The sequence below is a fragment of the Vipera berus genome (genome assembly GCF_964194415.1).
Source record: "Vipera berus genome assembly, chromosome: 2".
Classification (NCBI taxonomy): Eukaryota; Metazoa; Chordata; class Lepidosauria; order Squamata; family Viperidae; genus Vipera; species Vipera berus.
The window spans coordinates 100,555,799-100,572,995 of record NC_138203.1 but is presented as its reverse complement, the minus strand read 5'-3'; the positions used below and the strand labels follow the sequence as shown (position 1 = coordinate 100,572,995).

Sequence of the window (17,197 nt, the reverse complement as noted above, 5' to 3'; positions counted from 1 at the left end):
CAGTCACTAAATGTATGGTTGAAAGTTGAGGACTACCTGTAGAAGGTATATTTTGTAGACTGCAATCCCACTGGCATTTACAAGTACAGAGTTTTGCAATGAGGGGGTTTTCTAGCCCTACCAGGTGATGCCAGATATAAAAGCTGAACTTTTCTGCATACAAAGTACCCGCTATATTGTGCTTCGGCGGTTTCCCCTGACTTGGCAATACAGATGCTGAATCAAGAAAACTTGGATGCCCACAGAATAGCATTTCTTTATTTGTCCCCACAAAGCCATTCTCCATTTTTTTCCCATCAGAAACTATTTATTTAATATACAGTATGTAGCTATCAATTAAATATGTTGTTTGCATTTGTGTATTCTGTGCAGTCGGTCCCTAAATGAAACCTATAATGAAACCTGTACAAGTCTAATAGACCTGGAGCCTGTTTTGCATTATTCACTTCTTCCATCAGTAAGTAAAACTATAAATAACTTAACCATGATTGTGAGCAACATTCCTTGTATTCTCGGGACCCAGGGATTTTCTTTCCTTCTTTTGTAGATTGCCATAATTGTGGTGCTGTCTTGTCTTGAAAAAAGAGCCAGGAGAAATGTAATTGATGAAAAATTCCATCTCCTCAACAGGAGATGCGGGGTTGTTGTGTAAGTGTGCAGAATTATTTTGTTCCAGTCTTCTTCTTTACTTCCTCCTTTACCACTTCGGGTGGCTCTTGTTCTTTTGATGGTCTGAACCACTGTTAATTGATGTTGTTATAGTGTCTCTCCATCTTGTTCTGAGTCCGCCTCATGCTCTTTGATCTTCTCCTCTTTTTGTATGTCCCTTGTATGATATAGAATCCTACAGTATCCTCTCCAGGTGAGCAGACCACTTTATTTGCTGCTTCTGTATGTAATGTAAGATTGGTTCTATGCCAATTCTTTCTCTTATGATCTCGTTTCTCATTTGCTTCGGTAGCTGCATAATTATAGCATATTTTAGGCTAGAGAGTAGAAACTCGGAAAGCCTTTAGGACTATAGACAATTTCTAATTCTGAGTTAAAAGAATATAAGAGGAGCTGCCTTGCTGGATTGGAACATAAAGCTACTTAGAATCACAAGGAATAGAAAATATACAGACATAGGTCAATCAATCAATCCCCACTGAGGTCAACAAGTCTATTCAAGTAGATGCTAAAGGTAAAGGTAAAGGTTCCCCCGCACATGTGTGCTAGTCGTTTCTGACTCTAGGGGCCAGTGCTCATCTCCGTTTCAAAGCCGAAGAGCCAGCGCTTGTCCGAGGACGTCTCCATGGTCATGTGGCTGGCATGACTAGACACCAAAGGCGCACGGAACGCTGTTACCTTCCCACCATAGTGGTCCCTATGTTTCTACTTGCATTTTTACGTGCTTTCGAACCGCTAGGTTGGCAGAAGCTGGGACAAGTAACAGGCGTTCACTCTGTTACACGGCACTTGGGATTTGACCCGCCAAACTGCCGACCTTCTGATCGACAAGCTCAGCGTCCTAACCCACTGAGCCACCGCATCCCTAAGTAGATGCTACAGATATCTAAAATTAGTAGCTATCTGGAAAAAGAGTCCCCTTGCCTATTACTGTAGTTTGTTCTACTGTCAAATACTTAACTCCATGTAGACATTCTTCCTACACTTAGTTGAAAACTTCTTTCTTATAATTTAAACATGCAATTGTAATATCTTTTTCCCCACAGACCCTTAGATTTAATGGAAACATGCAGCAGTCGATGGGCAATGGGTTTTGCCTTTGGAGCTACAGCTAACAAAGTCATGATACTGTTTGCAGATGGTTATTACCCTCTGCGAGTGCTGCCACAATGGATTAAAGGTAAAAGATCCTGTTAGAACATTTTAGCCTACAGCCTAAATCACTTCCCTTCAGATCCTGATCAGCCTTCACATCTGTGGTGTAATTTATAAAAAGGGGTTGGGAGTAAAGTGAAGAAACAGCCAAAATGTGGAAATTCTCTCTCCAACATAAAAGATATAGCACGGCTTGGTTAACTTGAGGCTACATTTAAATGTGTCATAAGGCACAGTTAACTTCTAAGTTTTCTTTTGTCACATTCATCTTTTCTCCTGATTCATCAATTTATTCTGCATTACTTGTGGGGATCCATTTAAGCAATATTCTTGTTTAAATGCATTTGCTGAATATTTGCAATTCAGTAAGAGGACAGCTGGCAAACTTCTCCCAGTTCAATACTCTTGAACTATTAATTATTAAATTTATATACTATGCATCTCACTTTGAAAAGTGACTCCAGGCAGCTAGAAAATTCTAGCTAAAACTAGAAAATTTACACCCAATTTAAGCACTCAGTTGTGCCAATGTATTTTTTATTCTGGTACTAGAAATGTCCTTAATAATGAAGAAAAGCAGATACTTCAAACTCTGGGCTTTAGGCTAAATACATATCAGTTCCCAACTTAACATGATTCACTTAACAATCACAGTGACTGGTTTAACAACTGTGGAAAAAGGGTCATAAACTCACTCACTGGGACACAACTCACCCTCTCTTGTTTAGCAACAGAAACGTTGGGCTCAACTGTGGTCATAAGCCAAGGACTACCTGTAATGCTTAGATGGATCGGTGCTTCTAAATTGGGTCTGAGTTAAACCAACCTGGTCCCTGCAGATTTGTTGAGAATGCAGCCATTTTGGCTATGAATTCTGGAGTTTGCCATCCAGTTTAGCTGTGACAACCATCAGTGCCAGCACCAGGAAATGAATTTCCTATCTTCTATAGCAAAAGCCCACATTTTATTATTGTGCTATGGGTCTTCCTAAGACTGGACCTTAGTGCATTTATGCCTGCCCATTATCTTCCCATTATGGGGATTTCATCATCCATTTTCTATCTTTTTTACAGCCATTGCTATTCTGATCGGTGCCACAGAAGTGGGCCTTTCCTCCTATCCGTTCTTTGCTTGCCTTTCAACACACATGCAGATCACGGGGGCCACACTTGGATTCCTTTACACAGCAGCTTGGTGAGCATCCTGAGAAATTGGCTTGATTGTGCATAAAACGATGAGCACCAGAAAGAAGGTTGTGAGAGAACCTGACAAAATGTCTGCCCACAACTCACATATTCCCAGGAAGAGAATATGTTCAAAGAGTTAAGGGTTTTCATTACTGTTCAGATCTACTAGCCAGCTTTATCATAGAAGGCTATCCCAGTTTCTTTTCAAATTCAAGTTTTTAGTCATGAACAATGCCGGTAGGTTTCCACCATTTCTTTTTAAAATGGCTCATTTGCTTTTGAAAACACACCACAGCTAACACCAGATTGCCATAGTTTGTTCTGTCCCTATATTGTCACACCGGGCAGATATCCATCTGCTGAACGTTGCAGCTAAAAAAAATCATTTTAAATGCTTCACAGATACTAGAAGACAAGAGACAAGAGGAAGACTGAGCACTGAGAATGAGGCAGTGTAACATTTGAGAAATACGGAAAATAATTCTGAATGAATGTTTAGAGAAATGGATTGTCTGATCCTTTTCAGAACCTGGGAGAAAAATCCCTGAACAAATAAGACAGCGAAATCCCCATCCAAGGAAGTAGCTCTGTGGCACAGATCATACAATAAGCTAGGCTGAAATGCAACTGGCAAGCTTGTGCTTTGCTGTGTTTTTTACAAGACAAGCCCATACAGTTTGTTCGTAATTCAGTGTCTTGTGTGACTGCAGACAATTGAGTAAAACGGAGAATCACAGATCCGTTGAGTACGTGTGGGAGTGTGACAGCTTATTACCGAGGCAGCTCTGTGCATAGCCCTAGCTTCACATATTTTCCTGACCGAGATCAAGCAACTGGAAGCTCCTGCTCTCTTTCTCCTTGGCCATAAGTCAAGGCAGACCTGCCACCTTCTCTTGTTATCTCTGAGCAACTTTAGATCCAGCAGCAATCTCCTATTTCTTCATAAACCAATAAACACCCAGAAAACAATGAGTGGCACACTAAATGTTTTGTTACTCGTTAGCTAGTTTATCTAGTTCGGTTCCAAATTTTTATGATACATCATGCCTTGTCTTATCCTCAGCTCCCAGAGGAAACAGTTTAAAGTTATCTGTTGTTGTTGTTGTTGTTGTTAGTTGCAAAGTCGTGTCCGACCCATCGCGACCCTATGGACAACGTTCCTCCAGGCCTTCCTGTCCTCTACCATCTTCTGGAGTCCATTTAAGCTCACGCCTACTGCTTCAGTGACTCCATCCAGCCACCTCATCCTCTGTCGTCCCCTTCTTCTCTTGCCCTCAATCTTTCCCAGCATTAGGCTGTAGCTGCTCTAATTTTAAAATCAGTTTTATTCCAAAAGGTTGAAATCTGTACCAAAAAGTCAAGAATGTTTCCAGACTGAGGCCAACTGACAAAAAAAAAAAAAAAGAAAAACCTGTAAAAAAAAGAAGAAAAGAAAAAGAAGATGGGGACTGTAGGGGAAATCCAAGTCAGATTCACAGTACTTTCCCAAACAGTGTTCTGTATGCAACCACAGTGATGTGGACAGTTGAAATGAAACAAGTGGCTGTAAATCACACTACTGTAGGCACCAGCTGGACTCAGTGAAAGGCCAGGACTCTGTGGGCCCTTCTGGGCATTTGTACTGTCCAGAGAGAGGGGATGGTAACAGAGGAAACAGGAGGAATGCCAGTTTGGCAGCTTGATGGACAGATGTCAGTCTGTTTGAAAGCAGGAGGAATCTGGTGGTGTTTCCTGGACAGGGGTTCGGTGGGGTGGGGTGGGGAAGGGGATAGATGGATGAATGGATGGACAGTTAGGCAGATAGAAAGTCAGAAGAAAATCACCACAATAAAATGCGGCATAACAATTAGCAGTTATAATGAATGGTCACAGTTACTATATTGTGAGCCCCAGTATTGTCTTGGTTATCAAATAGGTAATAGGATACTGTGAGTTGTAGTCCCAGCTTAGGCACGAGAGTCAGCCGGGTGACCTTGAGTCAACCACTTTCTCTTAGCCAACCCACCATACAGGGTTGTTGTGTGGAAAATAGGAGGAAGAACGTGGGTTGGATATGTTTGCTGTCGTGAGTTATTTGTAAAAATAATAAAAGCAAATGCAAATAAATAACATAAATAAAAAAATAAAATAAAACAAATTTACCTGTACTTTTTATATTACGTAGGTCCTCCTCATTTCAGTCATATGAACCTTATGCACGTTTAATCTCCCAGCATATAGATCTGAATTGCTGCTAATTAAAGTCCTCCCTATCAGTCTTGTGAAAACTTGACCAACTGCTGAAAAAGATATGTGTGTGTGTTTTTGTGTGTGCCATGAATCCAATAGCATTCATTGAACGGGTAATGCAATGTTCTTTTTTGAAACCTGAAGGTGATACAGATAAAGCCATGCAATGCTTGTCCATAGCAGCCATCCAAATGTTTTTGCTACCGTTTCAGACCTTACTGGGCTCAGCTGTGTAGAAAGACAACAGCTAACTGGCGAATACAGATGACCACACCAGCCTGAAACAACCAAGGTGCTGTTCTGTACCAGCCTGCTACCGGCCCTGCAGAAAAGGCAGGGACAACCCCTTTACAAACGGCAAGAGGCTGGAATTAAGCCTGCCACATTTATTAACATAAAACAGAGCAAACAAGACACCAACCATGAAACAGGAGCTATGAAACAGGAACTAATCAAGCGGTTGCCTTCAGCAAACCAGCCCTCCCACGCATTCCCCTTTTATACAGTTCAGGGCGTGGCTTCTCTCTGCCTCCTTCTGAGGTGCCCCATTGCCTTCCTCTGTTTACTCCTGATTGACTGCCTCCTGCGTCGGGCATCCTTGAACAGGGCCAGCTGTGGGTCATCTTCATCCACGCTGTCAGGCTCACACAGCTGGGTCTCCGTCGTGACCAGGTGGGAGGGGCCTGGCTGAGGGCTCTCATCAGCAAGCTCTCCAACCCCCTCAGCAACCTCTTCAACACCCCCCTCCTCCTCTGAGTCGTCCGACCCAACTGCCGAACCCACAGGCTGACCCTGAATCACAACAGGTGCGGCTCTCTGTTAATGCTTGATGGTGAAGAATAAGACGTTTCCTATCCCTTGAGGTTGCCATGAGTGGTGATGAAATAGGGAGAATTACCTCAGGAGACCTTAACCTTACTCATTCATGAGCCATGAGATGAAGGCAAGGAAGCACCATGAGAACAACAACAACAACAACAACAACAACAACAACAACAACAAGATGTTGGCAGAGCATATTTGTAGGAATTCTCCCTCTGGTTATGTTTTAGGAGCAGGACTTGCTTATTTGACTTGCATGAGTTTCTTGGGTTTCTTCGTCCAGCCACTGATTCATTACCCTGCGGGCTTCCTTCCTTGAAGGGAAATACCAAACTCTTTTGCATTGCAGCATGTGATTAATATAATGCTTTATTTCCCTTTCATTGGGAGATGCAGTTATAATTAGTTGCTGAGCAACATTCTTGGAGAGATGCTCTGAGGAGTAGAGAGTTTCCATAGCATCGCTTTTCTTTTGCATGTCCAAGGAGACATCTTTTTTTTCCCCATGTCATTCTTGTAGCCCATCTCTACAATTTTGTCTTTTTCTTTGCATTTTTTTACTCTTTCCTATTTTTCATCCCTTTTCTTAGTTTGTATTAGTTTTTAACTATTGCAGTTGTAAGCTTTAATAAAATTATTATTATTTTTTAAAAAAATACTGGATAGGAGACTGATAGGAAACATCACAGCTGTAGAGGAGATGGGGTGATGAGTGAAAGTCCCACTTCCCCCAAGAATAGAAAACAAGATTCTCTCTTGGTGGCAAGAAATCACTAGGAGTCAAGCTCACATCAAAAGAGATATTACTTTTTATGTACATTAAAAGCAAAGTAAATTTCATAATGATAAATAGATTACAGAATACATTCGTAATGCTGGGATGATCTGCTTTTTAGTAGAGAATGTTCGTAGCTCAGTGTGGAACTATGAGTCCTTGGTGCTCTCTGAAGTTGGTTGTTTTCTTGCAGATGTTTCATTACCAAACTAGGCAACATCATCAGTGCTAGTAAGGAGTGAGGTTTGCTCTCATTTTGGTGTTGTCATGTCCTTGATTGGCCTGTTGTTTACTGTTAGCTTCTTTGACAGTTCTTGCTTGGGGTATTGTTTGCTTCTTGATTGTTCGTCTCATGTTAATCTTGATGTTAATCTCTGCTCATCTGGGTATTGATTGCTAGTGAGGAGATGTTTTGGTCTTTTCGATCTGGTTTTTTTTAAATTTAAAAATATATATTATGTTATACTAGTATTAAGAATTGTCATACTTTGCATTGCCTTGGAATAGACTGGTGTGAGGATTGACTCTTAAGAAAACTCCCCCCCCCTCAGGAAATTGGATGCTGAGTCCAATTTCTGAGTAGTTCAAATAAATACAATCCTAAATCAGCCTACCAATAAATCTGAGACTTATAGTATAAGGTGTTCTCAGGTTCAGAGAAATGAACTTTCTCTTTAGTAAGAGGGGATATCTTTCAGGTGTATGTTCGTCCGTGAATGTTTTCTCCTTGCAAGGCAGAAATAAAGGAATTTCTTTTCCAGTTAAAAAGCATAGAGCAACAAATTAGAAGAAAGTAAACATAGTTTTAAATCGATTAAGATGTAGCAGAAGCCAGGTTATTAGACTTTGTTCACTTTAATAGTACAGTAGACTAGAAGGAGCATCTCTTTGCAATGCAACTACAGTAGAAATAAAGGAAAATCAATTTTGGAGCATAGAAATTGTTATGCCACTCTTTGGTTCATTTATTGCTACATAGACTATGATATGGCATTAAAATAATAATAGGAAAAAAATCAGACTGATTAGACATGCTCGGATTATAAATTTGTTCAAATTACTGTGACATTTATAAAACAGGGTTATCAGGCCTGAAGCACAGAAATTTGGGTGTTGTTAGAAGGCAGCAGAGATGGAGTAAATTCTTAATACTTTGCTTCCATCTAGTTGCAGTCTAGATTTTTGCAGCCCAGATCTGCTAGTTTACTAACTTCACTGGATTAAGCATAGCGGTGTGGTATAAGGTGTATAATTTAAGGTAGAATTACAGGAAATGTTACGAATGATGGGAATAACATCAAAATATAGAAGGCAGAGATCCCTCAATTATTTGTTGCAGGTGACCATGGATGGATTGTGGGATTATTGGATTTCCGCCTGCACAATTTTTGTTGTTGTTAGTTGCGAAGTCGTGTCCGACCCATCGCGACCCTATAGACAATGTTCCTCCAGGCCTTCCTGTCTTCTACCACAATTAGTTTAGTGAATAAAATCTCCGGAAGCATTATGTCTTGTACAGATGCATTATAGATCATTTCTGAGGAGTGGCATCTCTATTAAGTGATGATGGGTGGTTGGTATCAAGTGATTGGGGATTATCTGCTTGGATAATTCTCCACCCATCTAATATTTCATCTGACAGGGTAGTACTAATGGTGGATGCAAATTACTGTAACTTCTCAACACGTAAAATAGCAAATGAGGCTCAGCAAATTCTTTACACTTTATGATGCGTGGATATTAAGCATTTAGTTTCCAATCCCTTTATCTTTTGAAGAACAGGTCAGAACTGGAATAGACTTTACTCTCACTTTAACAGAAAGGCTATTTTTGGTGACTGTACATCCGTGCCCGACAATTGGAAAAATCCTCTCATTAATTCCTTCTACAAAGAGAATTCTAGAAAATGTGAAAACAAAAATTATAGGAGCATTAATGTAAGTTTTGGCAGAATTTTCATAGCAAAGCTATAAAGGATAAAACTAAGCAATGTTTGAGAGTCATAGAATTGCTTTAAGTTGATCAAGGCTGCACAGTTCAGTTTTTGGTTTTCAACATGTCCTTGAGAATAAATAAATAAGAAAATTTATGGTATATTAGTTGATATAAAGAAGGCATATATTAAAGCGAATAGGCTTGAATCATGAAACATTTTGTGAAAAAATGGAAAGATAAATCATGTATGGGTTACTTCGAGCAGAATACCTCACTGGGAAGCTAGATATGTGTTGATTATGGATGTGGCTGTGCATGCATTTTTGGATTTGAACAATGTCACACTGATAATTCAGAACCCAGGAGATTTGCAGTAAAAGTTAGACGCATTGTATAATGAAACAAGGAGTGTGGATTGAACTATTTTTTTGCTGATTGCATCTGACAGGCAAAATACAGAATACTGTTATACATAAATTAAAAAAGAAATTTTACTCTGTATATCTTAATAGTCTGTTTATCAAAATGGGGAAACAATGGGGAAACAACAAAAAAATGTAAGATGTGCAAACAATAGTAGAAAAGTAGTGCATAGTTTATGGGGTGTTGCTTGTGTAAAAGAAATAAAAACTTATTTATTTATTTTTACAGCATTTTTTTTTACAAAATCTCACAAGATTCAGCCAGACAATGACCATGTTTAAGGACATACTTCTGCAAATTTTATATATAGAAGTGAGAGTTGGATATATTAAGAAAAACCTAAAATTGTATACAGTGGGAATACGTACTCAGGTGGTGTGTGTATAAAGGAAAGATAGAATCATGAATGAAGAATGCTGAATAAATACGTAGTGAGTACAAAAATAAGTGACTGTTGCAATAAATGATTGAGGTGGTTTAGTCACATAGAGGAAATGGATGAGGATCATTCAAATGTATGAAAAAAGAATGAATGAGTTGAAAATAAAAACATGCCTGGATGAAGCTAATAGAGGGGGAAGTTTAAAGTACAAAAGGCAGTATATGAATCAGGGCGTGGATACAATGAAAACAAGATTTACAAGGTGAGAAGGATATGGGGAGGTGTCTCATATATCTTGCCTCTATTGTTTATTTTTTTCCTGCACATTGAAGAATAGCAAGTGGTGTGATGACTATTATACAGTATGAATATACAAAATATATGCCCAGCTTGGAAGATTCGTCTAGCTAGAACTTGGCTAACTTTGAAAAACTAAGTAAGTTTAGGCCTGGTTAATACAAGGATAGGAAATGTCCAGGAAATATCAGGATTAGAGGTTGCAAATAACATCCTAGACCAGCGACCCCCCCCCAACCCTTTTGGGCACCAGGGACCAGTTCCGTGCAAAGAGGTTTTCCCATGGTTTGGAAAGGCCGTGGTTTCATGTGCTGCCTGCATCCCGCAGATGGGGCTTCGCTTGTTTGCCATGGACTGGTGCCAGTCCATGGACCAGGGTTTGGGGACCCCTGTCCTAGAACAAAGCAGTGGTCAACCACTTCCAGTTAAATATTGCCAAGAAAACTATAGGAATATATACACAAAGTCAGCAAAGCTCAAGCTCAATTTGAATACAATAGTTTTTATATATACAATTATTATCATAGTGTATTTTCAAATACCATATACTAGTTATTTTTTTCTATATGACCTATTCATCTGTGTATGTATATGTGTATGTCTGTATTTGTTGTATATATTAAGATATTATAGAACTCTGATGATTCTGTTTCCCCCGTGTTAACTCTCCCACCAATTGCTTTTTGGTAATGGAGGATACTACTGTCACAACAGAGAGCTGGGGCCTCATGGATCCCTCTGATGTTTAGGTGAAATGCTACAAAAATCAAAGCAAATCAAAGATCATGGATTGCACTGCTGAAATTAGGTATCCTGCATTTTTCTGTATTTCTGTGATGTAAGTACGTGGATCTGAGGAGTATGAATTTCCTCCAATTTTACTTATAGATCATGGGTTGCACCGTAGATATGGCAAAGCCTAATACTTTGTTTCTTACTCCTGCTACCCCCTTAGTAACTAAAAGGTTACAAAAAAGGTCTGAATGTTCTATTCTGAGAAGCTGATTAATTCTTAATCTTATCCCATGATTGGTACTGGTCAGTTTCTATGGCTACATACGATTCTGATGAAACACATATGATTAGATTTAATTTCAGGACTTTGATTTTCTAAGCTATACTTCATAACTGAAGTTCTTTGTTTGTTCTGGCAGGTTTGTAACTATGGCTGTGCACATTGGAAAGTGCCCACACGGAAAAGTTAGTATGTACCTATTTAATAACAGTGCAAAATGTGGATCTCTTTCTCTCTGTCTCTCTGTCTCTGTCTCTCTCATCTCTCTCTCATTCTCTCTCTCACCCACACCCACCCACCCACACCCCTGCCTGTGTGTCTATCACCATTTAGCATTGTGGTAATATAATTGTGAAACACTTATGAATGCTCATCCTAGACATCCTATAAGTCAGCTGCCTTCATTTTCCATGTACATTAGTTTACAATTCCTATCAGCCACAAAACTGACATGAGCAATAACTATATTGTCTTCCTTTTCTTCAATGGGAGCTGTAACTGAAAGATAACCAACCTAAGAGGAAAGATTAAAGAGGCTCAGGAAACAAAATGTCTACTTCCATTATTGTATTCTTGAGAAAACCCAAGATGAATTTTCCTCAATTCAGTTTAATTCAGTTCAAAAGAGAAGCATTCTTTATGGCATTTTGAGCTTCAGGAGCAAAGATGGCATATGAAATAAACATGGAACAAAGGTGGCTTGAAAGAAGAGCAAGTTCAATGCTCAGAGGTGCCTCTTTAACACTTCTGGTAATTTAATGTCTCCTGCCCACTTGCTTTTCTTCAGTTGTTTCTCATCATGCTGGGTCCTTCCTTTATGGGGAAAAAAAGAGGGAGATGTGAGCGAGTGCTGTCATGTCACTTTTAAGATGCTGCTTGTGTAGCTCCAGATGCAGCCTGGACAAGGAATGTAAAGAGAATCTCAAGGGTGCTTTGTAGTGTTTCCAGCTAACACCAACAACAGGGAAAGCCTTTTTCGCCAAGCCAGCATGTCTGAGACATGTTTCAAGTTGTCAGCTGCAAAGCCACTTATGGATTTGCTGGCAGACAAAGTGAGGGCAGAAAGCCAGTCATTCAACTGAGCTCTGGATTGAATCAGAGCCCGCAGCCCAACTGAACATTCAAAGTGTTAATGCTGAGGCTCAGAAGGAAGAGAGATGTGGGCAGCTTTTGCAGATGGCAACATATTGTGATCCTGTGGCTGAAGGGCTAATCATGAGGAGACTGTCTGGCATAGCAATGGTTCATTGTAGGACCAGCAGATAACAGCTTGATCCTATTTTTCTCTGCACAGATTTTAGGATATTATGAGAAGGTTATTTTCTATTGGCCTTCCTTGTTCTGCCAGCTTTTTCTGCTAGGGAAATTCACCCACATGTTGATAAAAGCATCATGGGCCCGCTTCCAGACAGGCCTTCCGACGGTGAGTATTCACGGAGTATTTCTTCCCCTTTGCACTCCATGGGTCCCTTTGCAGGTGTACTGTGCCCTCCAGATGTTGCCCAATATTCTCACAATGCCCAGTCTAATGTCCAATACCTCCAATAACTGAAGCTGTTAGACATTAGAACTCAACAGGATTTGGAGGGCCATAAACATCCACCCCTATTTTAGGGGATCTTCTTGACTTATTTCCAGTTAATCCACCTAATTCTGAGAAAAGAAGATCTTATCAACAGCCACAACATTTCTTTAATCCAATATTTTAAGATTTGGGTTTCCTTTATACATAATATGTGAAAGTTGACAAGTAGTCCTTACAAACCGCTCGTTGTTATGCTCAAATTTATGATAGCGCTGAACAAGTGGTACTTATGACTGATCCTCAAAGTTCTGGCCATCAGAGCACCCCTGTGGTCACCTGGTCACCATTTGCGACCTTCTCTGCCTTTATTTTCTTGCCAAACCATTCCACGAGAAATGGGAGGCTGTATTGCAGGGGTGGGGAACTATGGTTCTTTTATGATTTGTGGACTTCAAATGCCAGAATTCTGGCTCAGGAATTCTTGGATTTGAAGTCCACAAGTCAAAAAAGGGCCATAGTTCCCCACATCTGCTGTAGTTGGTGACATTGCAGGCAGTAGCGTCCATCATTGCTTCCATCTCTCACCTGTATACACAAATATGTTGTGGAAGGGAAGATATTTTCAAGATACTTTCAAAATACTTTGGATAAATGACACACTTTTATATTCACCCTAAAGTTGAATTAAATATTGGACATTCCTCTAATTCTATACCCATTTTCTGGAAAAGTGATGGCAGATAGCTTTTACAAAGTCTTGAAAATGTTTTACATTCTCCTAGATATAAAAATATCAAAAAGAGAAGCACAATTCTATAGAATGGATGGACACACACACACACACCCATTAACTCACTTAGCTCCCTGACTCCACAAAACATTCTTGATTCTAGGTTGTGTTCTCTCCAACTGGTCAGTTATCGAGGAGATCACTCCTATTTGTTCTTCTGTTTATTCATTTATTAAATTTATTTGCCATCCATCTCACCGCTCTGGACTGCTTACAACATTAAAAACAACAAAAACCATAAAGTAGATAATTCTAATAACAAAAATAATAAAAACAATAAAAACACAGATTGTAATTAAAGATGGGGAGGGATGAAGTATGATGCAGGCTGCGTGGGTGGGGAAGGGGATTTTTTTTCCTGGTCCATCAGCCACTTCTAGCGTGACACTCCCCTGTTCCTTATTTCTAACCATTTCTGACCACTGAAAGGTGTAGACCCTAAAACAATAAATATTTTTTGTTCCCTGCAGGACAACCCTACTTTACTGGAGACCCATCATGCCCAATACATCCAACAATTGTTGAGGAAACCTCCACTGCAGTGAGGATGCTCGCTTTGTTTGAGGAGCATTTCTTAGGATGTCATATATACCATGTATTCTTAATTTTTAGGGACAGTTCTCTTAGTAATCCAAATTTTGTTTTCTGGGGAACCCCTTCCTAGCTTCCATGAAGATGAAGGGAGGGAGTGGGGAAGAGCATTCAGTCTAGCCAGATTATGTTACAGATAGTTCTTGGCTTACAACCACATTTCTGGCCAGAATTTCCATTGCCAAGCCAGGGGGTTGTTAAGTGAGTTGCACTTAATTTTATGACCATTTTGCCCATGGCTGTTTAGTGAATCACTACAGTTTATATGAATCATGTGATTGCGAAGCGAATCCAGCTTCCTCCCATTGACTTGGCTTGTGGGAAGCTGGCTGGGAAGGTTGCTAATGGCGATCGCGTGACTCTGGCATGCTGCAATCATTGTAAATACATACCAGCACCTCAATTTTGATTACATTGACTGTGGGGAAGCTGCAATGGTTGCAAGTGCGAGGACAGGCTGTAAGTCATTTTTGTGAGAGCTGAACAGTACTACCTATACCTGACTACCTGTAATTATCTGGTCTACCTTGAAGGGCTGACAGCAAATAATCTCAGGCAATGGCAGATCCATTGATATGGGGAAAGACTCTGAGAAATAATTGTCGTTGCTTTCATTTGGCACATACTGACGTTGTGTGAAAATATTAGTCACAAATAACTAGCTCAATAGTGCCCTTAATATCTAGTTCTGAAAGTGATTGGCAGGATGAGATTAAGGGCAAACGATGCCCTAGTCTTAGTGCAATAATGCTGCCCTCAGGACCTTTCATTGCTCAAACCACAAGTTATTAAGATTCAAATTTTTAAACTTTAATTACTCACCATGTTAAAGAAAACCTTTTTTTAAAAAACTATCTTGAGTAAAGTTGAATAGGGCAGTTAGGGAGAGAGACAAAAAATATGAGTAAAATTGTGTGTGTCAGTGAAAGAATAATACAGCTCCCACCGCCACATCACTCGCGTCTGCCTGTATTACAAAAGGTTTATCGGGATCTGGGTGTTTCAGTACAGGTTCGGCAGAAAAAAATCCTCTTTAGCCTCTCAAATTCTGCTTGACATTCCATTGTCCACTTCAGGGGCTGTCTGGGTTTCACTGGGGACCCCCCCTTCGTTTCAACACGTTTGTGAGTGGCAGGGCTATTTGGGCGAACAAAGGGATGAATTGGCGGTAGAAGTTTGCAAACCCCAGGAAACTTTGCAATTGCTTCCTTGTGCGGGGTGTGTGTGTGACCATTCTAATACTGCCCTGACTTTCTTGGGGTCCATTTCAGTGCCCTGTGGGGATATGCAATATCCCAGGTAGTCTATTCTTTCCTGGTGAAATTCACATTTCAATAATTTTGCATATAGGTGGGCGGCCCGCAATTTTTTCAGAACTGCTCTGACTAGGTTAATATGTTCCTCTTTGGTCTCAGTGGAGATAAGGAAGTCATCTAGGTAAACCAGGAGCCCCTTATATAGGTGCTCTCTTAGAACTTCATTAATTAATTGCATAAAAACTGCGGGGGCCCCTTGCAGTCCAAATGGCAGGACTTTGAACTGATTGCAACCCATTGGGCAATTGAACACAGTCTTCCATTCGTCCCCTTCCTTAATCCTAATGTGGTAGTATGCTTCTCTCAGGTCTAGTTTGGTAAAAATCCTTCCTTTCGATAGGTGGGATAGCATATCCTTCATTAGGGGTAGGGGATACAGATTACATTCACTAATTGTGTTAAGGGCCCTATAATCCATGCACAAACGAAGAGTGCCATCCTCCTTCTCCCTGAACAGGACCGGGGCGGCCGCTTTGGGTTTGGCAGCCTCAATAAATCCCCTTTCTAGGTTATGAATTTATGAATCTTTCCAACTCCACCGTTTCTTTGGAGTTCATGGCGTACATCCTGGGCTTTGGGAGTTTTTCCCCAGGTTTGAATTCTATAGCACAGTCTGTGGGCTGGTGAGGGGGGAGCTCATCTGCCCGTTCCTCACTGAAAACTTCAGCAAGCTCCCTGTATTCCTCCAGTATTTCTGGTAACCCCTTCTCTTCCCCCACTGATGCTATCTCCTCTCTTTGGGGTGGGGTGGGGGCTTTGGGGTTTTAAGCTCCTATGCTCCCCCTCCGGGAAGTTGAGTTCTGCTGTCGTCCAATTTACCCAGGGGTTCCATTTCTTCAGCCATTCCACTCCTAAAATCATTGGGCATTCTATGCCTGGGGTCACTACAAACCTTATGTCTTCCTCATGGGTCCCCAGGGACAGGTGGACTGGTAAGGTGGCTAGGGTAGCTGGTACCCCCCCTTGCTATGGACCCATCTAGCTGGCCAAAAGAGATTGGTTGTTTTAGTCTCCTTACCAGAATGCCCAAATTTCCCACCAGTCTATTAGGGCTTTTACTTTGATGGTTTCGGGCATGGAGGAAGCTAATATAGTCACTGTCTTAAGGATGGGTGGAATGGATCCACTTACCAAGGTTTCTGCCTCTGAGCTGTCTTCCAAAGTGTCCACCGCCCCTGCGGTGTAGGCCGGAATCCCTTCCCAGTCCTTGGCAGGGGTTGGGGACTTTACAACCTCTGTCCCCCTCGTGGCAGGTTCTTTTGGGTTGCCTTGGGACTTCCATGGTCTCCTGGAGGGTGATGCCTCTGATTTGCTCTGAGGGGCTTTTGAGTGGCATTCTGTGGCGTGAAACAGCCTGTTGATTTCTTAGCCGTAGTCAGTGGTTTCGCTGGCTCGCGTGCTTGCTCGGGTGGCGGGCAGTCCCATGGTTTTCCCCGGCGGTGCCTTTTCAGTAAGTCTATCTCCACCTCCTCTGCCAGGACATACCAGTCATCGAGGTGGTGTGGGTCTCCTCGAGGCAGGCAATCATCATATAGGTTGTAGTTTAGCCTGTCTTTGAAATGGCTGAGGAAGATGTCTTCCAGCCAGTTCAGCTTATTGGCAATGGCTCGGAATTCTTGGGTATATTCAGCCACTGGTCGTCTGCCCTGCCTCACCGTTTTGATTCTCTCCCGGGCCTTATGATCAGCCAAAGGGTTCTCAAACTGCCTCCTCAAGGATGACATGAACCAGTAGAAGAATATGGATGTCCCGTCCATATTCTTCCAAATAACTGAGGACTTGAGTGAGGAAAAACCCCAAGCGTGGTGGCTCCCCCCTGAATTTTGCTTCCAGGGGCAGTAGTCTTTGAATGGATCAGTGTCTGCACTTTGGGCAGTTCAACAGATGGCCCCGATGTTGCAGGTTCCGGATCCCCCCCACTGTCTCTCCAGCTGCGGCCCCAGGCGCTGCTGCAGCTGCAGTATTCGGGTTTCTCCTCTCTTAGCGAGCTAAGGGTTTTCTTCATCAGATCAATAGCTTTCTCTAGGATCCACTCTGCATGTGGTGCATAGCTCCCATCCTCTTCACTGACGTGCAGGGAGCTCTC

General features: G+C 41.3%; 1 protein-coding gene across 1 annotated transcript in view; it reads left to right on the top strand.

The window, feature by feature from the left end:
• The window catches only part of LOC308663166 (stimulated by retinoic acid gene 6 protein-like), a gene marked incomplete at its 5' end in the record, with an annotated part of 30,722 nt that overhangs the window by 1,977 nt on the left and 11,548 nt on the right, over positions 1-17,197 (top strand). Inside the window, 7 exons of the mRNA XM_081319389.1 lie at positions 373-457; positions 548-648; positions 1,716-1,849; positions 2,898-3,018; positions 11,029-11,074; positions 12,184-12,312; positions 13,675-13,745. Of these exons, the coding sequence (XP_081175515.1) occupies positions 373-457; positions 548-648; positions 1,716-1,849; positions 2,898-3,018; positions 11,029-11,074; positions 12,184-12,312; positions 13,675-13,745 (687 nt within the window). The remainder of the gene's footprint in view (positions 1-372; positions 458-547; positions 649-1,715; positions 1,850-2,897; positions 3,019-11,028; positions 11,075-12,183; positions 12,313-13,674; positions 13,746-17,197) is intronic.